The 23,916-nt window shown below is 47.9% G+C and overlaps 3 protein-coding genes across 5 annotated transcripts in view; 2 read left to right on the forward strand and 1 right to left on the reverse strand.

Annotated features, from left to right (window-relative positions):
- Positions 1-1,417, forward strand: part of TNNI3K (TNNI3 interacting kinase) — an 87,122-nt gene extending 85,705 nt beyond the window's left edge. The window contains exon 25 of the mRNA XM_086617356.1: positions 1,341-1,417. Within this exon, the coding sequence (XP_086473482.1) occupies positions 1,341-1,417 (77 nt within the window). The remainder of the gene's footprint in view (positions 1-1,340) is intronic.
- Positions 1,418-4,507: 3,090 nt separating this feature from the next.
- Positions 4,508-9,415, reverse strand: CRYZ (crystallin zeta). Of its 2 annotated transcripts, XM_009978936.2 has the most exons (8): positions 9,299-9,415; positions 8,812-8,964; positions 7,067-7,230; positions 6,204-6,255; positions 5,765-5,914; positions 5,271-5,372; positions 5,082-5,177; positions 4,508-4,818 (listed from the first exon to the last, which is right to left on the reverse strand). In XM_009978936.2, exons 1-8 carry the CDS (start codon positions 9,407-9,409, stop codon positions 4,657-4,659), a joined length of 990 nt encoding a protein of 329 aa, XP_009977238.2. In that variant the 5' UTR covers positions 9,410-9,415; the 3' UTR covers positions 4,508-4,656. The 2 variants fall into 2 exon arrangements, with proteins under 2 accessions (XP_009977238.2, XP_009977239.2); XM_009978937.2 differs by lacking the exon at positions 5,271-5,372 and having other exon boundaries at positions 9,299-9,409.
- Positions 9,416-11,907: 2,492 nt separating this feature from the next.
- TYW3 (tRNA-yW synthesizing protein 3 homolog) lies at positions 11,908-19,303 on the forward strand. 2 transcript variants are annotated; one of them, XM_086617127.1, is made up of 6 exons: positions 11,908-12,081; positions 12,594-12,674; positions 15,576-15,674; positions 16,466-16,537; positions 16,814-16,947; positions 17,830-19,303. In XM_086617127.1, exons 1-6 carry the CDS (start codon positions 11,908-11,910, stop codon positions 18,050-18,052), a joined length of 783 nt encoding a protein of 260 aa, XP_086473253.1. In that variant the 3' UTR covers positions 18,053-19,303. The 2 variants fall into 2 exon arrangements, with proteins under 2 accessions (XP_086473253.1, XP_086473255.1); XM_086617129.1 differs by having other exon boundaries at positions 12,612-12,674.
- The last annotated feature ends 4,613 nt before the right edge of the window (positions 19,304-23,916 follow it).

The following is a 23,916-nucleotide window of genomic DNA, read 5'->3' on the forward strand; positions in this document are numbered from 1 at the left end:
GAGCAAGACCGTCTGTCTGAGAAGAGCTGCGGCCCTGGCAGGCAGGAGGGGACCCCAGGAGCAAGGCAGTCCTGGCTGGTGTGACACTCACAGGCACTACAGGCAAAAGAAGAAAACAGTGTATGGAGGGGCTGGGAAACACGAACGCATCTGTTGAAGCAGAGATTCCCCGCGGCACGGCAGCAGTACAGCAAAGGGAAGTGATGGTGGAGCACACGGTCTCCCACCTAGCACGATCTGTGTGCCACAGCACGGCACAGAGTATTGTCACCGTGGCCAGAGAGGTCCCCAAACGCACGTCCTGCTCCCGTAACGGTCCCCATCGCAGTCCGTCACTGCACGAGCACAGCCACGCTCCACGGCTTTGGCTTCAGCGACGGCACCCACTGCCGTCACCTCCTGGCACTGGGGGCACTTCCAGCACGTGAGGCCCAGTGGATTTGGGATAGGAGTGAGAGTCCCATAAGGAACGGTGTGCTGACAGCTTCCACAGCATAGCATGTCCTGATCAGGAGATAAACCAGGTTGCTGGAGGACTACGGTGTAGGGGTGCTGTGTCAGTACTGTGTGATTACCGGAGTCTTAATTTTATGCAGCTGTGTGTCATCTACATTTGGCAATAGGAACTTGGCAGGCAGGAGCCTTAGCGATGTTTTCCAGCCCTTCTCCCACCCACCCTGTGCCCCAGAAAGTTTTCGTGTTCTCGTTTCTCTGCTCTCTTGTTTCCTGAGCATCTGAGTATCTCCATACAGTGCCTAATTCTCGAGATGTTTGAGTTGGCCCCACTGGATTTTTAATGTTCATGCAGTAAAATCAGAAGAGCGGGAGCAGCTGATCAGTGACACCGTGGAAAGGGAGAAACGGTTTCTTTGGCATTGTTGGAGCAGCTCATGGGAACTACGGCACTGGCAAGAGCAGTTGCTTTCGGTTTTGTTGTGTCAAGGATTAAAATAATTTTAAAACCCTTACCAGAATGTTCATTTTGAGATCTCTTAAGTCTCATCGAAACGGCAAAAGGTATTTTTCTTAATGGCGAACTTCTCCTCTGTTGTTAAAACATCGAGATTCATGTTTATGTCAGTTACCAAAACTGCTTTGTGCCTGATTATTGTGAATTCATTGCATGAATGACAGGGTCTGTTTATTTCCTATTTAAATTTTTTCTCCGCAGATGATACTGAACAGAAACTTGCAGCCAGCACAAAGGTCTCGGCACGATCTGTGCCTGTTTATCTCAAACCGATAGGCACGTTATTTTGTTGACATTGTCACCGCAGGGAAAGGTGGGGAGAATCGCTGCCATGTTAAGCCACACCTGAACTTCTCTCTGCACCTTGCAGGCTACGTGTCCGACCCCATGAGTCCCATGAGGTTTCATTCCTGCAGCAGCAGCGGCAGCTTCGAGGAGAGCAGCTGACAGCACGGACCAGCCACCGGCAGCGGCACTCGCCGTCAACCGGCAGCGGCAGTTGTCCCCGTGTCAGCCCCGCTGCCAGGCACCGCGTCCTACACGGAGGATGCCTACGCTGAACAGCCCCAGCTGTTGACAGCGAATGTCCCCGTCAGAAGTTCTGCTCCAGCACCTTTCCCTGCATGAGGGCTGGCTTTGGTGGTGTGCCTCTGTTCTGTAGCAAAGTGAATGTCCACAAGAATGCTTCACTTTCACCTTGAGCATTACCCATATGACAAGATGAAAGTAAAAATGCATCTGTGATAGCTTCAGGGCTCTGAGGCAGGATGCTCTTAGCTTGGACTACACGAAGGTGTGGGGTGATCAGCCCCGCCTGTACTGGCAGGTGCTGGGCAGCCGCCAGCCCAGTCCTCATCAAGAGCTGCAGCCTCTCACTCCCCACCACCATCCAGGCCACCATGGAGGCAAAGTTGTTCCTGCTCCCAGCTTCTGAACCGGATCTGGTTTCTTTTTGAGTTCTCCACAGTCCAAGATAGGTCCCATGTCTCATGGTCAGCACCATGGGCACACCAGGCTGCCCAGCACAGCAGTCCCTGGCTGCAGCTCTCCAGAGCCCTGGTCTGTGGATGCTTTCCTGCTGGCTGAGAGTGAAGCGTTCTTTGGGTGGCCATCTCAGTTGTACTCTTCCAGGCATTTGTGCTTTCTTACCCGCTTCCTTGTTTTGGTTTGAGTTACTGTTTTTCCCAAAGAGTGTAAGCTTTCACTCAGGCATTTGCTTACAAAAAGCAACACAGAAACTCCAAAACAAACTTTAAACCAGAAAGAAAATATGTAAAAGTGTGTCACAAATATGATAATCTTAACGCAGTGCAAAGTTGCATTTTTGACTCAAAGCAAAACTGTGGCACGGTACCATTGGCACGCGCTGAGCTGCACAAGGGCTATGACCGGGCTTTGCGACAGCAGCTCTCATCACTGCAGATCAAACACACACACACAAAAAGGAGGTAGGGCAGAGAACTTGAACTCTTCTTCTACAAGTAATTACAGAGTTAATTATGCTGTTATTTTCTGGGGTCTTTTTCAAATTAGCAAAATTTAGCTGTGAGCAATCCTGCTGTGTTATTCCGTAACCCTATTGGCAGACATAGCTGTCGTCTTGGCGCTGTCGAATCGGGGCTCACAGTTGCTGCGTGCTGCTCTGTGGATGTTGTCCAGGTTGTTGGGTTCTTACAGCTACGATCTCTGAGCCAAGGTCTGCAGTGAGGCGTCATCCAGCGCGACACACGTGAGCTACAGATGTCGTTGGCTCTACTGAGTCACATCTTCTGTGCATGTCACTAATGTCATAATCCTGACACAATAAAAATGGGGAAGATTTCACTTAGCAGTTTAGAGGTGGTTTTTTTTCTTTCATTTCACTTGCTGAAAAATTCAATGGGGGAAAAAACGGAAATAAAGCTGTGAGTTGGGTGGCGGATCTCCTGCTGTCAGCTGGAACCATCCAGCGGGTTCTTTCCGCTCTGATAGGACAGAGAGGGAGACTACCTCGAGCCCTTCTCAATTTGACCAGTCTACCAGTTTCCCAAGACAGACGAGACCCTTGTACCCGACCCACCTGCCACACCCCAGTTAAGGAGAAGGGGGGTCACCTTGAACCCTTGACAATGTGACCGGTCCGTCGGGCTCACACTGACAGCATCACTGGGCCAAATCCCACCGAGTCGGAGGGTGTTCATCTGACCCATTCAGGGACCCCACGGGCAGCGCACTGGGCCAAATCCCTTCTATCCCCTGTGTCAGTTGTTGAAGTTTATGGAAACTGGTATTTATGTTTGACAAATTTTATTGCATGTGCTCGTGACAGGATACAGATTCCAAGACAGCCGGTGATAGGGACTGACTGGGAAAACGGGTTTGGAACGAGGTACAAGCAGAACTGATCAGTGATAATTCCAACTAGCTGCAAGGTGTCAGTAACTGAGCACGTAACACGGAGCTCTCACCCAACAGGCGTCCCTATGGGGGGGGGAAGAGAGGTCCAGCCCGTCAGCTGATCCCAGACGTTCTGATGGAGGGCTTCCCCCAACACCCCCTTCTCTTTGGCCATTTTTATACTGTTTCTGACTTCCAGGTGGGGAGCTTGAGTGACTCTAGTCATACATACCTTTGTCAGGATCGGTGTAAATTTTCCTCGCTTTGATTTAAAGGTATAGACTAGAAGCCTTTCAGGACGTATGCTCAGTGAGCGGTGGTCGCAGCGTGGAGGCGGGCAGGTTTGGGGATGCAGGTGTGTTTGGGTATTATAGTGACATTATAATGAGCAGAGTTCAGCTTCAGGACACGATCTCACCATCGTTGCTGAGACCCAGCTTCCCTGACAGCAGCTGTGCGGTTCCCTTCGCCAGTCGCTCCCTGTCCCTGACAGCAGGGACGAGCCGCGGTACCTCCACACCACCCTGCTCCCCCTTCCAAGGATACTGTACGTTCTGCTCGACCTGAGCAGGCCTTGTCCATGCCAACCGCGCCGTGCTCCTGGGAGCAGCAACTGTATCTCGCCTCAGAGCTGCTCTAATATTACAGCTTATGTTAAGATGTAAGCTGAATTTTGGGGGATAATGTCTCCTCTTCCCCCCGATTTCTGTTGTTTTTCCACACTTTCACCTCAGATACTCGGGCAGAGCAAAAGGAAACGGCCTCTGCTTCCGAACAGGTCATATTTGAGAGGTTCTTTGGCCATCTTTCGAGCTGGAAAGTGAACTATTTTGGTAGCAAAAGCTTTGATTCCAAGTAAATTATGTGACATAAGATGAACGAGACAAATTTTGCAGCTAAAGAATGTACAGAGCCCTCGTTGTAAGCATATAGTTACATATGTCTGTCTTACAAAGACAGGCTTCAGTTTTGCACCACCTACAGCTTCCCAGTGGCCCCACTACAACTGCACGTAGAGCATGATATCAAATTCTATCTTAGATATTATTCTCCCCTGCATCACAAGGCCGCACCAGCAGAGAAAATGTATTACTTCCGTGTCAGCCAAAAAAGCAACAAAAATTACTTTCAAATATATGCAATTCTGCTTATTACAAAAAGAGATCGTTAATTAATGCAATTACTTAATGTAAGTTAGCATTTGCTCTTACTCTCAGACCTGATCAAAGGTACCTTTTATAACATACACTCAGTGAATCATGTAAGCAAAGGTTCAGTTAGAACAGCTGCAAAATAAACGGAAAAAGACTTTATAGAAGGAGCACCATCTTTCCTCGAGCACCACTGCTATGAATAATGTCTTCATGAGCCTGAACTACTTTCTCCAGGGGATATTCAGAGCCTACAACTGGTTTCAGCCAGCCAGCCTCTATGCCATCACGGATCGCTGTCGCACATTCATGCATCTCCTCCTGCGAGTAATAAAGACAGCATTTACCACAAGGTCTTTACAGTTTAGAAAAGTATTGACTATTTACACGAGTGCTAAACCAAATTTCACAACCCAAAGGTATTTTATGATGTTCTGAGATTAAATCGAAATGTAAAGGAATGAACAAACAAGTTACAGTGAAACGATGCTTTCATCCCTACAAATGATTTTAGCCAGAAAGAGAGAATTTGTTGGAGTAAGTCAACAAAACATGCTTTAAAATAAAAATGTTTCTTTTCTTACCTCAGTTGCAAGAAACAGACTAACTCCTATTATGCTGGATTCTTTATTCATAGTGTCTCTTGGGTTTATCTCAATAGGACCTCTGCAGCCCACAACCTGTTACAACCGAGTTAAAGGACAGTTTAAGTTCTGACTGTTGAATTGTGTCGCTAAACACACAAACTCAAGTCAGTGACAAAAAATACTTACCATCACCCTTCCTGCACAGGACAACAGTTGCAAGTCAGTAGCAAGATTGATGTTAGAGAGCATTTCTATGATGATATCAACTCCTTCCATCCCTGTATATTCCTATACACGACATAATATATCGTTGAAAGCACTCCAGTTACTGTTTGGGTACAGCTGCATATTTCATATGCTACAGATAACACATATTTTACAGTTTGCTGTTTAAATTTTAAATACAGCCTTTGTACTAAGGCTGACAGCATATTTTGATATGCTGAATTATGATATCCCTATATTGGGATTTGCTGAAACGCAAGAGTTTCTAAATGCCACTGCCTGTGAAGAGAGCTCAGCTTTTCCAGCCTGGAAAAGGTTTTTCCTTGCACAGACATGAAAAAGGCAGTGCACTATTGCTCCTAAATAAATCTACTTTTAAAAATCGCAAACAACTGTTCACATTTTGTTCATCAAAAAAATACATACTGCATCACCTAGGCCTGCTGCATGCTTACCTTGATTTTATCAATGTAATTAGCTTCTCTGTGATTAAATGCTTGGTGACAACCATTTCTCAGAACTATGTTCATGCCTTCCTCAGTTCCTGCTGTACCCAAAACCTTTAAACCACACGCTCTGGCAATCTGACATGTTGCTATTCCCACCTGAGGGAGGGGGGTGGGGGGAAGAAAGAAAAGGTGGGGAAAAAAAAAAGAAAAAAGAAAAGTCTTTTTTTATCGCCCTTGCTTTTATCCCCTTCTTAGCATTTTATATTTTATATATTCTACCAACAACTTGGAACTTAACCATTTAAAAAGCTGGCCTGGTAACATGGGGGTATTTTAGCCATAATAAGTAATTTAAATCTTAAAGGTAAAAATCGTATCACAGACAAAAGCAGGCACGAGGACAGAAAGCAGCATTTCTTATAACTTGCCTTCTCGAAATACTTACCCCCCCACTGGCACCATGCACTAGCACACTTTCCCCTGCTTTGGCACGCCCTCTGAAGGAAAAAAACAGAAAACATTGGCGTTACGATTGCAGTACTTAATCGTTAAGTCTCGGACTGCATATACTGACATCAGATCTGACCTTTCACCCAGCTGTATTTGCAATTTGTGTTATGGCTAAACAGGTAAATCAGCCTCTTTGGGAAAACAAGGAGGCACAATAAACCATATCATTCATGAGTTTAAGTGATATGCAATTACATCAACATGCAACTAGCAGCAAGTCACAGTCTGGTACTGAACCCCAGTTCAAGCTCTTCACCTGTTACCGATCTTCAAATAAACCACACTACTTCTAACCAGTTGTTCTGTCAAACTAAACCAGGTTTCCAGTCCAAAGCTCTCACCCAGCTGGCAGGGAAGTCTGGCTTTTCCCCGTTATACTGCCCTACGGCAACAGACTGCACACAGTCCCTCCGGCAGAGAGGCTCACGAAGAAGAGGTGGGTCTGCTCTACGGCACATTGTCCATTTAATTAAGAAATTAGACTATTCCTGTTTTAATTCCCTAGCTAGGATACCAACAAGTACTGAAAGAGACTTGCACGTTTTATTAGACGATCCTTATCAAAGAAGCCTTTCCAGGTCTGTTCCCTTCAGAAGAAACACTTAACAAGAAAATACCGTCACGAGCTTCTAGGTAACGATTACCTGACAATTCCATCAGCGTAACAAATTTAACTTCAGTGTTTTAAACATTTCCCACTCATTGATCTGCCCCCATTTTACAGGACAATGAAAACATGAACTTCAGTTATCTTAAATATTCAAAGTAAAACGCACAAACTTAGATTTGTCCCCTTACTTTTGGAAAAGAGCACGGTAAGCAGTGAAGTAGGGTATTCCAATCGCTGCTCCCTGCCTGAAGTCCAATGCATCCGACAAAGGGAAGACTCTATTAGCTGCAGCAACTGCATAATCTGCGTATCCTCCAGAGACCGTACCAAGGGTAAAAACCCTGTCACCTTTCTAGGAAGGAGGGAAAGAAAAGAGATCAAGCAATCATCTCCCTTATGTTTCCTTAATATACAGTAAGAATCAGTTCGCAGAAATTTAGGCTGTTTCTAACAGCTCTCCTATTAAAAAGAATCAGTGATATTTGTCACAGAGAAGATTTTTATAAACGCTGGTACATACAATGAACGCAATACAAACCACAGAATTTCATAAAGTGTCATAATTATAACCCCTGCTCTGCAGTGTGACGCACAAACCTACCGTCTCATTAATATTAACCTTAACGAACCTGAACACTAAAGAGTTCCACTCACAGATTCCAAATGCAGAACTTCAAAAGCTTTCACAAACACAAAAGAAACATTTCTCAATTATTTTTGTTTAAACGTAGAAGAAAGACAGACTCTTAATGCACCCTAAAGTAACTGAATATCCACCAGCAACTCAGCAGGTGACGCAGGAAACGCAGCGCGCTCCGGGCGCTCCAGGGCTGCCGACGCAGCGCGACGCCAGCAGCGGGGTCCCGGTCAGCACCCGGCCTTGCACGGCCCCCCTGCACAACAAGGTCAGTCTCCGTTGACACCCCCAGCTGCTGAGCACTGGGGTTCTGCTGTGTGCACGTCGATCCCAGTGAGCACACAGCACACGGACTGTGTCCGCTGGGTTTGCGGGCGTTGGGTGTTAACTCCTGCGAACGAACGAGCTGGGCTACTCAGCATTTTTGGGATGTCCCTCTGGGGCACATACTGGCCTCATCATCTCTCTCTCATTGGAGCAGAGAGCATCACGATTTCCGTAAGGGGAAAAAAAAAAGTACACTCAGCAGATACAGCAAACTACTGATAAGAAAATATGAATAAACACGATTCTTCTCTCCAGATAACCAAATCTCTTGTCTCTCCCACAGTAGCTACCTAAATTCCAAGCCAGAGAATTCCAATACAATTTTAACTACAATTTTTATATCTGTCTGAGACCAACAGTCGAGTGACTTGAAAGGAAGAACAGATTTAAAAACTAAATAAATTTCATCTTTTAGCAAACTGATAACTGCCTTCTCCTGTCCCAAGACTCTCCTCCTAAGAAAATCTAAGTAAAATTACAAGACTGGAGTAATAAATATTAGAACTGTTTTAACAACAAATATGTAATTTATGGGGCTTTATGAGTAAGTAAAATAAAAGCTATTTCTATTTCCCAGAAAGATTCACAGGAGATTTTTCAGTTCTGCGTGAAATTATTACCTCAAACGGGAAGCATCCAACTTCAAATACTTCAGCAATGCCACAAAAATAGTTCCGAACCACAGCTTTTGCAGACCTGACATCGCTGCTTTAAGCAGGCAAACTGAACCGCCTCTTCTGAGACGTTTTAACCCTCGGAGGGCAGCAGCACTAAAGACTTCCCTGCAGTTCAATCTGCAGACTGGACTGCCAGTAGCATCTCGCTGCGTGCTTTGACCAGTCAGTGAAGGTGACTTTCCCCATGAAGAGACTACGTTATTATAAGCAATAAATACAGGAGCAGTGGCATAGCAATGACACAAAGGGGATACAATTAACAACAATGAATTAAACCCCAACGTATAAATACCTTGAACGCAGTCACACGTTCCCCAACGCTTTCTACTACACCAGCCACATCGGAGCCAGGAGTATAGGGTAACGCTGGTTTCCTGGCGTAACTTCCAGAACGAATATATGTCTCAACAGGATTTACCCCACAGGCATGGACTTTAATTAACACCTAAAAGAAAAGATGCTTCTTAGGCAATAATTAAAAAGACGTAGAACTTAAATTCACAGCACAGTATCGTGACATTTTAACTAAATTTTTAAACAGAGTCAGCAAAAACTCGGTGTTGAACTGAAGCCATTTTCAGGAAATCCTTTCTGTGGAATACGTAGCCCATAGAAGAGTTAAAAGTCCACATTTGTTAAACATTAAGTCCCAGGTAGTATGAACAGCTGACCAAAAACTGCACATTCAAGATGAACAGTTTTGGTTTGTATTCTTCATTCTGTTCTGAGTGTACCTGTCATTCAGTATCATCCTTTCAGTTCACAGAACTCATAGATACCTGATTTTCTTCTGGATTGGGAACTAAGACATCTGACTGGAGTTTAAGCACTTCTGGGCCACCAAATCCAAAAACTCTGACAGCTCTCATCACATTTCTGGTGGTTGCCATAGTGATCAGAATATCTAGGGGAAGGGGAAAAAACGATAATATTGTATTGCCTTCATAATTTAGTTTGCATTTTCAAAACAAAGAAATCAAACAACTGCCTGTCAAACAACTGATTACATTGAGCCTCACTCCTGATTTAAATTCTGGGGGGCTTGGTTGGTTTTGGGTTTTTTTTTTTTGCAAAACTTGCAAAAGTTATAAAATTAACCCTACCCTAACCCTACTTGCAGGACTTTATGGATATGAAGAGAATCACGTGTAAATAATTTATCCATAGAAGTATTCCTACGGCAGCTCCTGAGAACACCGCACTGCTCTCCATATGCAGAGGTGTACGCATTTTGGGGAAAAACACGGACAATTTACTGTCACATTCTTGCAAAACAGCCTGTCGTACGTTGGCTGACTGGGCAACCTAATCAAGTGACGTTCCAGTCACTGCTCCTGCTTACCATTAAACTTCCACGTGAAAAAACGCAACAAAAACCTACTCATCAGCTATCGAAAAGAGAAGATCCCACAGGAGATTAAAACAAGTCAGCAAAACCTGAAGGGCAGACGTTCCAGATTCCGATCCTTAATTCCAGCCGGATTTCGCCACCGCAGCCGTACGCCAGACCGTGAACGGCGGCCCCCAGCTGCTGCAGCTCCCAGCCCTGCGTGCCTTAATGGAAGCAGCGACCACTTGTCCACAGATGAAGCTGTGGCTACTCCAACTGCGTTCATCGGTGAAGTGTTCTCACGACACACCACCACCAAGTTCCTCCTGCCACAACGACAGTTACGTACAAATTCTTTCAGGGACCCGATTGATTCAGAGATTTACGGGGTAAAGAGCAAACAACCACAGGACAGCTCGCAGGCGTACAAGAAGCTGAAAGACACCAAGAGATGATGCTTTTGATCAACTCCAGCTAAAGAACTTTAGAACTGTAGCCAGAGGTAGGCTTTTTCCCAAAGACAACTGCAGCTTCTAAAAGTACCTGACCTGATGCCCGTTTTTCCTCTTCGCTGATACAGTATGTAAGGCTCCACGTTCCTGGTTCCCTACTCCAGTCAGGAGGAGCCTGTCACAAGGACACACACTACTATTTCCTTGGGGCACGACAAAACTTCACAGCGCAAAGGAATTCCTGAAGTACAGGTCACCTTCACACGCAGTGACAACAAACCAAACTAAAAGGCCTCTATTCCGCTCAGAAAAAAAACGGACCTGTGGGTTTTAAGAAATGATCCTGCAGCACAATGACCAACGGGCAGGATGAGGCAACTGGAAGGAACCTCGGTATCTGCTGGGGGGCAACTGGCGGGCACCAGCCATGCAGGAGCTTCCCGAGTGCCTCCGCACCAGCACCCGGCTCGGGCACTCAGGGGGCAGAGGGGTGCCTGTACCCACGGGGGAGCGGAAAGGTGCCCGTACCCACGGCAGGGCGGAAAGGTGCCCGGACCCACGGGTGGGCGGAGAGGTGCCCGGACCCACGGGTGGGCGGAGAGGTGCCCGGACCCACGGCGGGGGCGAAGAGATGCCCGGACCCACGGGAGGGCGGAGAGGTGCCCGGACCCACGGGGGGGGCGGAGAGGTGCCCGGACCCACGGGCGGGCAGAGAGGTGCCCGGACCCACGGGAGGGCGGAAAGGTGCCCGGACCCACGGGCGGGCGGAGAGGTGCCCGGACCCACGGGAGGGCGGAAAGGTGCCCGGACCCACGGGCGGGCGGAGAGGTGCCCGGACCCACGGGGGGGGCGAAGAGGTGCCCGGACCCACGGGGGGGCGGAAAGGTGCCCGGACCCACGGGGGGGGCGGAGAGGTGCCCGGACCCACGGGCGGGGCGGAGAGGTGCCCGGACCCACGGGCGGGGCGGAGAGGTGCCCGGACCCACGGGCGAGGAAGGGCTGGGGGGGAGGCAGCGGCTGGGGCACCCCGGCCACGGCGAGCAGGGGCGGGGTGGTCCGGCCCCGGGAACGGGGAGCGGGGCCAGCGGCAGGGCCGCAGCCGGCGGGGCAGCGGGGCAGGTTCCGCGCCCTCCGGGAACCCCCGGAGCGCCGCCCGCCCTTCCCGCGCCAGCAGGGCCACGGCCGGACGAGCCGGGCCGGGTCGAGCCGGCTCCTGGGGGGCTCACCGGCTGCTCCGCAGGGACGCGCGGCCGCGGCACGGAGGGTCCCCACGGCGGCACGAAGGCTCCGGCCGCCCCCGCGGCCCGGGCACGCCCCGCGCCGTCAGGCCCCACCCCTGACGCGCCCCCCGACCCCGGCCCCGCCCCCCGCCGCTGCCGCCCGAGGCCCCGAGCCCCGCGCGCCGAGTCCCGGCGGCCGCCGGGCAGCCCCGACGCCCCCCGCCACCTCCGGAGCGCCCCCGCTCCCGGCCCCGCGGCGGAGTGCGGGCGGGGCGGGGCCGAGCGTCGCCTGGGGAGGTTTGGCCCTCGCGGGCCGCCGTCGCGCTCGCGCGGGGGCCGCCGCTGCGGCGCCGGGGTCGGGGCGGGGCCGCTCCCGCCGCCCCGCCATGGCCGCCTTCGGGCGGCAGAAGGCGCAGCGCCTGGCGCGGGCGGACGCCAGCAGGAAGGGCGCGCTGGACGAAGGCGCCGCCGCCGTCGTGCGGCTCCTCAACGGGCGAGCTCGGTTCTGCACCACCAGCTCCTGCTCCGGCCGCCTCGTCCTGGCGGAAGGCGGCGCCGCGGTGAGTCCCGCCGGCGGCGCCTCTGCCCGGCTGCGGGCCCGCCGCGCCCCCAGCCCCGGGCCGGGCCGCGGGGCGGCGAGGGGAGCCCGGCCCTGTCCTCGCCCCGGCGGGGGCGGGCGCTGCCGGGCCCCGCTCGCCCGCGGAGGGGCTCGGGGTCGGGGTCGGGTTCGCGCCCGCGCTGCGCTGGGAGCGCGGTTCGGGAGCCCGGGAAGCCGATGGATGTGCCGGGGAGCGGCGCTCGGGGCGGAGCTGTCCCCCCCCGGTTCTCCATAGTGCCTACTGGGACGCACGCGTGTCCGCTGCCGGGGCTCGGGCTTACGGCGGTGCCTGGCTGGGAGCACGGGAGTCGCTCGTAAAACACTGTCAATAAATAGGTTTGTGTGCCTGAAGAGCTTAAGGCGCTTTTTTAGAAGCGACGTTCCTTGTTCTGAAGGACCATTGCGTTTGTACAAGCACAAGACCAAAGCTCATGTACCTGTAGTGCTGGTTTAATCGCTTCTCTCCGGTACCAGGATAGAAACATCTCGGAGATCCCGAAGAAAAACTGCACGTGGCTCCTGGTAACACATGAGGCGTGTGTCAAAGGCGATGTGGTAAGAGGGCAACAGGGGGATACGGCTTTCGTGTTTATTTAATGCAGCGTTCCTAATGTCGTGGAAAACATGTCGTGTAAAATGCAAAGACGTTTTTAGGGGTTTTGTTCACGTCACTGAGATGAATTGACTCTGATTTCAAAAGAAACTTTTCTCTAGGTGTTCTACTTAATAAACTCGTAAGACCCGTTCTGAAGAGAATGCTTTTAAGCTTAATACCAAATTCCCTGCATAGTTGAAAATGCAGCTAATATGAAACGTGAATAATTTCTTACTGTCTGGACTCATGTAGTCTCCATGTCGCAACAGAGAGTCAGGAGTTTGTACTGCTTCTGCAGCAGAAGACTGTCCTTCAAAAAACCATTTCTGAAAAGCTGAGATACAGTCGGTTTTATTTTTTTCAAAGCCGTTTCCTTATTCAGAATAAGGGGAAATAATGCGTTTCTAAGCAAATGTTCTTCCTTTCCTGACAGATGACTGTTAGGATAACGATGCCGGCCGCGCTGGGCTGTGCGCTGCCCTCGGCAGACTGGGACTTACCCTCGAGCCGGTGACGCGACCGCAGCTGCGCGACGCTGCAGCGAGCGCGTTTGCAGTGGTGCCAGCACGGCTCTGCGGAGCGAGGGCTGCGTTCTGCGTTCCTGCAGACGTGCTGCCGTGGCCACTCCATTGTTTTCCGCTTCTTGCCACTTCAGCGGTTGCTCCTGCTTTTGAAAGAGAGGGAGTTTCATTTGCGTGAGCTTTTTTACAGGTCGCCAACAGGTACTTGCTGTCGTTTCAAGACAGCAGTTAGACTTTGTCTTGTTAGTTAGACTGACTTAGATGCAGTAGATGATAAAAAACCTTTACTGAAAATAGAAAATATTTTTTTCCACGAGTAAGCTTTCTGATGAACAGTATTATAAGACAGCCTTGGGGCAGTGCTAACGTGCACGGATGATTTCAGGCAGTATGACTTTCTTAACTAGTTGTGTTCTTGCTGAAAAGCCGCCTCTAGAGTCTCTGCTAAATTCCTGAGCCTTTTCAGAGAAACAGAAACCCGTGAAAACACCCTCACTGCTACCACACACACTGAGTGCAGCTGATAATGTGTTTTCTGTCACACTACTTGTCTCGGAGACAAGTCTGCCTGACTTGGCTTCCAGCCACAGCGGATGCCGAGCGTTTCGCTGAAGCAGGACGCTGTATTGTTGCTGGGATAGCTGGAGCAGAGTTCTCAAAACGCGGGCAGACATCTGAAGAGGGATCAGGGAAACGTGCCTGGAAAGGGACCCCACGCGCCGCAGCAGGTCCCAGCCCGTGTTACACACCGTCAACGCCGACTGCTGCGTGTGTTGCGGCTGGCATCGGCGCAGACCGCGCGAGGCGGGGGCCGCAGGGCTCCACACCACCAACCTCGTGCCGTGCTGCGCAGAGAGCCGGGCTTTGGATAAGGAAGCTGTTGGGCCGTGCCAGCACGCTCCCAGGCAGGGTGAGCCTGCCTCCCGGAGCGCCGCGGCAGCACCACGCGTTTCCAGGCACTTCCCGAGCCACCGCTGGGTGAGTTGGCATAGGTATTTCTGTAGGACGCTGCATTCTGCAGTGTCAGGCGCTTCTGTTTCTCAGCAGCTTTAGCATGGCTGTGGTGACCTGGGCATTTTTTTAAATCTGGTGCACAAATGACAAACTTAGCCGTTCAGAAAGACATGCTTTCAACTTAAAATAAGAACCCGTGTGGAGGAGATGCTGCGTAAATACATTTAAATACTTTTCAGCCTTTGAAGGAAAGGAGAGAGCGTTACTTCAGCAGTTTTCTTTTATGCCATCGTGTCTTAGAAAAGCATATGAATTTGATTATTTCCTGCTGATTTTATTGGATAGTTTCGTTTTACAAGAAAGATGAGAAGGGCCAGACAAAACAACAAAATATGGGAAAACAGCTGAAATCTTTCAAGCTAACATAGCAAATTTTTTAGTGCTGTGAATTAAGCGAGTGAAGGCAAACAAGGCAGGGGGAGGAAGCAGTGCTTGTGATTAAATCATCATAAAATGAAATAAGTAATAGAACTGCCTCAAAGCAACCTTTCTGAATGGAAAAAAGTAACGTCGGCCCTTAAGGTGGCTCTGCAAAGACACCGCGTAGAAAAGTAGAGCAATTGTGATAATAGGCCGTGCAGAATGTCTTGGAGCTTTCTCCACACTCACAAATGCAGGAAAAATTGCCACTGTCATCTCAGTCTTCTAGCAGAACTGAGGGGTCTGAAGGTAATTTCTTGAATCTTAGAACTGCGAAGTTACTTCCCTCTTTCCGCCCCGCCGTGTCTCGCAGGTTTATGCCTCTAGTTTCAACCTCTGAACTTTTTTCTCTTTTTCAGTCTCATACAGTAATCTACACATTCTTGTTTAAACTAGGTTAAAATGTGATCAAGTGTGTTAGGCTATGAATTTGATTTGCTGAACCCCAGAAAGTTTTCTGGAGTTAAGAAAATGTACTTCAGAAACTAAACGTCTTTGATTTTAAAGAACAGGTTTTTAGAAAAAATAAAAAAATGTGCTCAGGTTTCATCTGATTGCAGTAAAGCAGTTCTCTTCCTGTGCTGCGCTGACTGTATCGATTCATGTCAATCTACAAAGAAATAAACAGGGAAGTGCACTTTCCAGAGTTTTTAAAGGCTATCTTGCTATGAATTGCTCTCAAACCTAATCAGTTTAGCAAACAGAATGATGGAAATCCGTGGGATTTCTGTGTATTGTGAGCAATGAAAAATCAAAAGCAGCTGAACAAACCCGATTGCTTGGACCTCATTTGCTGCGTTTTTAATGCTTCTTTCACACGCTGACTTGATATTATTTTTTGTTTTCTTTCTGTAGTAACAGTACACATTTGCAGTATTAATATAAATATTTTGGTGTGTTTTCCAGATGACAGCACTAGAGAAAGCCACTGGTGATGTCGTGCTCAAGTTTGAACCATTTGTTCTTCATGTGCTGTGTCAAGAGCTGCAAGATGCACAGCTTCTGGTAAAATTACATCAAGTAACAGCATTACATTGTTGTTCTGTTATATTCCTTGCTGTAAAAGTAGAAGTGTTGGCTCCTGAGTAAGCTTTAGCACTTAAGAATGGTCCCAGGTGTGCTGCATGTTTAATAACTCGGGTAAAAAAGAAAACACAGCTTTGAACTTAGTATTTGCTGTGCTTTTTAGAAGACAAAGTTACTCAACCACAGTTCAGTCTCCGAGCTGAAGCAGGTTGCCTGGTGAAAACTTTTCTCCGTGAGCCTGGATTGCTTTTGCTGGCCAAAAGCGACGGGTTTTTAGATGTGACTTTGCTACCAGCCAGGCTGTTCAGCTCCAGTGTCTCAGCTAATGGAGTGGCACCTTTGCCTTCTGCTCTTCAGAGTGAAACTGGTGATGGGTTTGTACCTTCATTTATGTAGAAGAGAGTCAATTAACTCCTTTTACAATACTGCTGCCCTTCTAGCTATAAAAGTGCTGCACGACTGCCTGTATGGTTACCAGCTCTTCGAGATATAGTAGTACAGTTCCCATTAATGTCCCATCTGCACTAAAGGATTAAGATTAGACAATCAAAACTGACTGTGGTTCTTTGAAAACCAGCCATGATTTGTGATACTGTGTGAGTTTGATCTTTAAAACATTTTAATGTTACTAGTATTGCATGAATTTGGGGAGATGGTTTTGAGTAAGTTTTTGGCAAAACTGAGATGTAGGTTGCGTTGCAACCTATCCATAATTATTTCTTGCTGTGAAGGTGTGTAAGACCTGCTTAAGGCATTTATTTGTTCCGCAGCATTCGGTGGCCATTGATTCTGGGTTCAGGAACTCTGGTATTACAGTTGGCAGAGGAGGAAAAATTATGATGGTAAGGGCTTTTCTACTTCCTGTAAGAAATGTAACAAAGTCATATCATTGCTGCTAACCTTGATTTTTTTTTTTTTTTTTATGAGCCAAGATCTGAATTGTAATATGATAGACAGCTATCACAGGGCATGCTGTAGCAAAGAAGTATCTTTCTGCTTTAGTTGACAGCACCTAACCAATTGTGTGGATAAGTGTTTTTTTTTTCCCATATTATTTAAATAACCTTCATAAAATAAAAAACTTTATTCTAGATAAATCCTTTTGTGTGTGTTTTTAGGCTGTCCGGAGCACTCATTGCTTAGAAGTTCCGTTGAGCCACAAGGGGAAATTGATGGTCTCCGAAGAATATATTGAATTTCTGATACAGGTGGCCAATCGGAAAATGGAAGAAAACACAAGGAGGATTGACAGGTTTGCAAGAGTACACCAATCCTATTCATGGCATCTAAATCCAAAAGGGAGATGGGTTGTGTTAGAAAACAAAAAAAAAAACCCAACCAAAACCAGACAGCCCCCCCCAAAGTCTAAAATACAATTTCAATACAATAATTTTTTGAGCTCTGAAGACTATAAACTGTTTAAGCTAAAACCTGTAAACAACATGAGTTTGCAGACTGTCTTTCGTTACTGAGTAGGGTTTAACTTTCTAATGATAATATCATTTTTTATTCTAACACAGTAACCATTTCAGAAGTATGCAGATTGCAGTGCACACTTTAATCCACTAAATGCTTTGTATAGTTTCCAAACCCGATGATTTCTGAAGGTGGTGGAAGGTTACACATGCTTTGTGTCTTAACGTTTGTCTCCAGCTGAGGAACAGAATAGGCAGAAGAGTGAAAGAGAATGAGGATCATAAGGATGCTGGAGAGACACCTACATGTATTAAGACCAGTTTCTTTTTATATGTCCATTGAAAATCTCTGTAGTTGTTAGAAGTAATTGTTAATAGTAGGAGTCCATCTGATCATTAATGTTGTCGTTCATCAGACGTTTAACCTGACAACATTTTATAGTTTCTGTAAGATGAGCAGGGTCTTAATGGCACGTGAGTACCCCCACCCTTTGATTTCTGACATACAAGCATTACAAAGAGAAGTGGCATGGCGGACACAAGGACACGTGCTGATGTTTCTAATTTTTCTTCCAGTATTGGCCAGAACTTTCTGATGTTAGTAACCATTTTCTTTTCTTAGCACGTATTGATTATGTTGCAAAAGCATTAGTTTCTCAGAGTAGTTTTGCAGATCCTGAGCAAACCTACAAAAATAATAACTCCACAATTCTTTCCAGATTCTACAAACGCTTAGAGTTGGCTTTGAAAACTGCTGTCAGTGCAGACAGCTCGCCTTCTGAGGAGGTGGAGAAGAACCGCTCTGTGTACATCCACAGGAGAAAGAGAAAGACCATTCAAGAACAAGGCGTACACACCTCTCCAAAGGACCACAGTGAAGAATTGGAGCCTGAGGATGATACAGAAAGCAATCTTGGGATTTTTGCTGAAATCATGATATAGACTAAGGCGTTTGAAAGCAAATGGCAAACTGAATAATAATTGTAATGCTCTTTGTAAGAGATATAAATACTGCTTTAAGTAGTAACACTCTCATGGACATTTACCAGAAAAAAAGGTAATTAAACAGAACTGCGAACGGGTTTAATGCCACAGAGGCACAGAGAACAAGACTTTAGAATGTTTTGCTGTGTTTTTTTTTTTAACAGCGCTGCTGAGTTAACAGTCTTTTACTCTGTCAGTTACCACAGAAATAACTGGCTTGCCACAGCCTTTGGCCATGTCCTCTGTGGAAGCATTTCACTTCCAAACGCTGGGTTTAGGCCTTCTGATTTCCACAGAGCCGCTCTAAAAACTGGGTTGTTATCCTTGAAGGTTTTTAATCCTTTGAAGTTTTTAGTAGGAACTCTGCAAAACAGTGTGCAGCGATATAGATGGCCCTTTGAAAACAACACAAAGCCACGTATTAGTCAGCTGAAGAACAGTACCTGGTGAGGTTCGAATAGACAAGTAGAAGTTAAGGTGCTGCTTTATGCCGGCTTCAGCCAGGTGCGTCCAGGATCCTTCCTGACTGTGGCACTCGACAGCAAAATGGAAGCTGTTTTCCTGCACTTCACTGTGTTTCGGGCTCCAGCCCCACTGTGTTCATGTGTTCTGCTTCCCTTGGCCAGCGGCCACTAATTGTTATTTTTTCTTTGCATCTTTACGCTCATCGTTCGTTAGCTCACTTACATGTCATTCCATATGGCCAGCACCCAACGGCAGGTCCAGCTGTTGGGCAGAAAGTCAACCAACGCGTGCAGTAACGGGCGTTCGTACCAGGCTGTGAACCACTGCTGGGCAATAACTGCCAAGTATAAAACAGTGCTGTAATCTGTGTATTCCTGTAGCCTGCCACTGGAAAAGTCACTCCTTACGCCTCGTGTATTTTTCAGAAAGATGGTGAATTTGTAAACCTTAGCAATGATGGATTCTGAGCCCTTCCTTTTATGACTGAGTGATTGCTAACACTGCAAAACAAGACCCTGACTGAAGGAAAGGGTTTATTTGGTACAGTAGCTCCCAGTTCATAGAGGTAGAGAGTTGTCATTGTTTCCATTACATAACCCTATGTCTTGGGGACATTTTAATTCCACTGTAAAAATTTGACATACTAGGTGGCAGCCAGAGGGAAAAGTAATTGGGGGCTTTAAATAGATCCTGAAAGACCTGTTAGGCTGTGTTTCCAGTAGCAGGCATGCCAAAAAAAATAAACTTGAGCCTTTTGTGTTGCTTGTTTGTGTTAGTAACTTGCAGCTTGAACATTTGTGTGCTTGCTTCCATCCTGTTTCTGGGGGCTGGAAAAGCCTCAGCACCTGGTTGGGCATGGGAAAGTGGGAGGGCAACACGTTTCTGTCCTTGCAAGAAGACTGCAGTCGTGTCAGGTGAGGTTGACGCTGTCCTCGGCTGCGAGCACAAAGTGAGCAAAGAGCAGAAAGAGGCTCTACTGTTCCCCCCGTTGGCGGAGGTGGCGAGGCGCTGGTGGAAAACCTTGATAATCAAAGAATGTCAGCTTGTGAGATGACCAAGCACGTAAGGTGTTGAAATACCACAAGAAACCTTCAAACGTCGTGCGCTGCATACGTTGTTCCCACGCCTCGTGTACTTGAGTGGGCTAATGGCTGTTGAATTCCAACGGAACCTGGGGGTGACCGTTTCTAATGCGGAAACGCTCCTTGCTGGGAGGCGTGCGGCAAGTGCCCATCGCCCGGCGGGACTGGAGCATGTGGCATGGACACGGTGGGGCCGCTGCAGCGGGGCCATGGTGAGCAAAGGCGAGTCCCACAGCCCGTGCAACAGCTGGTGCATGGGTGGGAGCAGCCGAGGGTCCCCACGGCCCACCAAGGCGACAGCAGCTCCGCAGGGAGCAGGAAGGCAGCTTCTGCTGCACGTGCCATCGGAGCAGCGCCGGGGCACGGGGCCTGCCTCAGCCCTTTGCCATCCCAAGTTTTTGGAAACCTTTGTTCCCATTCTGAGGCACAACTGCATTTCTTTGACCTGGGGTGAACCAAAGCCCCAAAGTTTCCACCAGCAAACAGCAACGTCAGCTTCAGCGCGGAGGGCGGGTGGCTGTCACGGGCAGCTGCCCTGGCAGAGCCCGTGGGCTGGCTGTCCTGGTGCCCATCCTCATCCCCGTCCCTGCTGGTGGGTGCCCCGCTGTCCCCACAGGTCCCTCCCCACCGCCCGAGGGGGCAGCTCCTGCCTGTGGACGGGGAACTTTCTGCTCCTAAAAGCAGGGTGGGGGATTCAGAGTTCGTTCGGCACCGTCTGAGCCATCCCCTGCATCTAGAGCAGCCTCGCAACCCGGCCCTGCTCCGTTAGACGTGACTGTAGATGCTGCCAACGAACGTGAGCCGTTCCCACACACCTCACAGTGCTGAGGCGGTGCACCACACGTGGGAAGGGAAAATTCAGCACTGGAAAAGCAGAGGTGCAAAGAAACTGTGTCAGACTTCAACTCCAGCCCTAAGAGGCCGTATTTTTGAGACAGAGGAGGCCTGTTTCAGAACCAGACAAGGTTAATTCCAAGTACGTACAGTCATGAATGCATCTGTGTAAGCTGGGAAAGGGATCACAGATACTAATTTTGTGTATAAACCAGCACTTCAGTTTGCTCCCAAGGGCAGAGCTGTGGGGCAAAGTATGGGGAGGAAAGGGTATTCAGTACAACTACTTCATTTCTTGGAAAGCTTCTTTTTTTTCTTTTACCTTTTTTAAAAAGAAATCAATCCAAGCACTACAATACTGGCTCAAGCCTTTACAGTACAGAACAGCATGTACAGGATTTACATTCTTAGAAATACTGTCTGTCAGAAACCAATGTGTGATTATGATCCCACATTCCTCTTAAAAATGGTACCACATTCAGGAAGATTTTTTGACAGTCTTAAACTAGAAAGGTTACCCTAACTATTGCCAACTTGTTACTTCATACCTTGTAACTCCAATTATTGAAGACTGTTAGGAACCACATACAAAAAAAAAAAAAAACCACCACACCAAAACGAGATCCTACAAGAGGAAAAATAAACAGTTGCATGATTCTCAGAGGAAGATTAGGGAATCGTGTTACTTCAGTGCTTAAAATATTGAATACTTTTTACAAGGTTTTTCTGATTTTTTTATCCCCTCAAAGGTTCCAGAAGGCGATACTGAGGTTGTGTTTCACTGCCCTGCAGCTGTGCCAGGAAGGTGCAGAGCGCCAGCACCGCCCTGCTCCACGCAACACAACCCTTATTTGCCCGTATACCGGGGAGAACTGTGCTTTTTTCCCAGTCTTACCCAAGTTTCACAAGTTCCTTCTGAGATTAATTTTGTCACGCTGCGTTTCATTTCCAGCTCCTGCGACTAATTCTGTTACGCTTTAACTGCAATGTTGAGCCTCAGACTACAGGCGTTGCAGGGGACAGGCGGGCTACGCGCAACAGGAGGCAGCAGCCTTCGGAAAGGTAACTCTGCAGTCGGTGGCAGGAGAAAAATTTACTGATAAGCAACAAGATTCCTACAACTGGCAAACCTTTACCATTTGTAAGTGCGCTTAGCCACTTGCTTAAGGAAAGGGTATTTTCAGCCCAAGTTTAATATTTGCTTTTGCTATGTGAATACACTGCAACATTTAAAACTACAATTTAATTCACTTTGCATTCAGTTGTTTCTGGGGAGGCAGGTATATTCATTCACTCTAGTAACTGATCATCTTTTCTCACCCATAACATTTAGCATCCATACCAGAAAATCACTTTAAGTTGTCGTTCCTCAGATTAGAGCCAAAGCATTAGCCAGTTGTGCTCACAAAGGGCATCCAGCAGGCACTTCAGCATGAAAGTCACTTGACTGATTCACCAAGATAATTCTTTACATGCAAATCACAGATGGCACACGCACAAGTATTTGCTTGAAACAGCTTCTTCCTCTGGAACTTGAGTACTTCTTTAAATCAGCGTATAAGAACATAACAGTAACAGCATCAGATTGGAGCAGAAATCATTGTTTTGAAACGGAGTTAAAACTCTAAGGACAGCACGGCTTATCCGTCCTCAGCCACCACTCCTATTAATGTTTAACTTGAATTTGCCTGAGCTGTGCCCTTAAAAACAACAACATGCAACTGTATAAAATTTAGTCTCAATTTTTTAAAATAACTTTATTCTATTAAATATACCATGCACTGGAGTTTTAGAAGGTCTTTAGTACTTTTGGTTGCTGAAAATACACAATTCATGGTATATTGTCAATTTGATTTTACATAATGTGATATTAAGGAGGACGTTTAACTTCTGATTTTCCAACAGTTGAAAATAACACCAGTGCAGCACACTGTGCATCTTTTTCCTTTGAAAGGAAATGTGAGTCTTTTAAAAAAATAGATAATCAAATGCCTAAGTTTTCCTAGCTGCCTTTTTAATTTCTTTACACCAAAAGCAAGTGAAGCCTGTAAGAATTACCGTCTTAAATTAAAGAATTAAACCTCCCAGCTCTGGCGTCACAACAGCAGCCAACTATCTAGACATCAAGATCAGAGTATCTTCAGCTCTTTTTTAAAAAACAGAGAACGCTATCCCAATTCCACATAGAAATTACACATAAGCTTTTATTCTGCTTTCTGGATGCAGTTTGTTTATGGTAACTGAGTAGATACAATACTTTGGTCAATTTTACACTGGGAAAAAAAATATTTTGTTTTCATTTTCTGCATGACCCCGTGAAAACATAAATATTTTTCTCAAAACCGATTTAATTTGTATCAAAAAAAAAAAAAAACCATAAATCCTTTCCTCGAATAACACTTTAATCAGATTTTACAGTTAGTGTAATTAGATTTTTTGAAGAAGAATAATCCTAAAAGCTAACAACAAACTGATTGTTTAGTTGTTAAACCGCTTTGCCTCGCTGGCAGACACGACAATTCCAGCACCTCCTCCCAGGAACGTACACGCCAGTTATTTTTCCATACATCAGGCACACGTTCGAACGGATGCTCGTGCTGCACGGGCAGAGACAGACACACGACATTCAGTACAGACAGCGAAAATCCAGCCCCCGGTGCGCGGGTTTCAGACGGCGAAAGGCGTCGAAACCAACCTGAACCGAAAGCGCGTAACTCGGCGCGTGTCAAGAGCTTGTACGCGAAAGAACGGGCTTTCTCCTTTCTCTAAACAACCACCTTTTAAAAGCAAATTTACAGTGTTTTTAACGTTATCGAGGAAGCGCAGTGACGTGCACGGCGCAGGTTCGCAGCCCTGCAGCGGGCGGGAGGCGGGAGCCGGCAGCGCTCCGCTGCCCCCCCTGCCCCTGCCCCTGCCCCTGCCCCTGTCCCGCTCGCCTCTCCGGCGAGGAAGCCCGAAGCGCGGCGGGGCCGCTGCTCCCGGTGCCCCCCCTCCGGGCTGAGCCCCCCTCCGGGCTGAGCCCCCCCCGGAGTGACGAGCGAGAGGCGCAGCCCGGCCGGCGGCAGCGGCCGCTGGCGCTGCCCTCGTCGTGTGGCACGTTTGGGCAGGGACACCGGCAATCCAAGCTGGGGGGCCCAGCGTCGGCACCCCGCTAACATCTAAATAACCCGGCGGATTGGTTACGCTCCACTCAAACCGCTCTGGTTCTCGGTGCCCGGTACCCGCGGGGGCAGTTCGGTGCCGTTGTCCCGTTCCGTGCCGAGACACGCACCGGACCGCATCACGCGGGGGCGTTCACCGCCCCGATGTTTACGGCAAGAGAAAAAGATTCCTTCCGAATTTCAGAAGCTGCGGACTCTCCAAGCAGATAGGCGGATTAGTGCCGTCGTGCTTAGGGCTGCCCTAAAACCCCGAACGACCAGTCCCCGCTTCCAGCTGGGA

The sequence above is a fragment of the Tauraco erythrolophus genome, chromosome 10 (assembly GCF_009769465.1).
Source record: "Tauraco erythrolophus isolate bTauEry1 chromosome 10, bTauEry1.pri, whole genome shotgun sequence".
NCBI lineage: Eukaryota > Metazoa > Chordata > Aves > Musophagiformes > Musophagidae > Tauraco > Tauraco erythrolophus.

Excerpts from the sequence above, each read along its gene's own strand:
- CRYZ (XM_009978936.2), bottom strand. The coding sequence starts at position 9,409 with ATGGCAACCACCAGAAATGTGATGAGAGCTGTCAGAGTTTTTGGATTT. Across the intron at positions 5,373-5,764 it reads ATTACATTGATAAAATCAAG|GAATATACAGGGATGGAAGG; the intron begins GTAAGCATGCAG and ends TGTCGTGTATAG. Across the intron at positions 4,819-5,081 it reads GTCTGTTTCTTGCAACTGAG|GAGGAGATGCATGAATGTGC; the intron begins GTAAGAAAAGAA and ends TATTACTCGCAG.
- TYW3 (XM_086617127.1), top strand. The coding sequence starts at position 11,908 with ATGGCCGCCTTCGGGCGGCAGAAGGCGCAGCGCCTGGCGCGGGCGGAC. Across the intron at positions 12,082-12,593 it reads TGGCGGAAGGCGGCGCCGCG|GATAGAAACATCTCGGAGAT; the intron begins GTGAGTCCCGCC and ends CTCCGGTACCAG. Across the intron at positions 15,675-16,465 it reads TGCAAGATGCACAGCTTCTG|CATTCGGTGGCCATTGATTC; the intron begins GTAAAATTACAT and ends TTTGTTCCGCAG.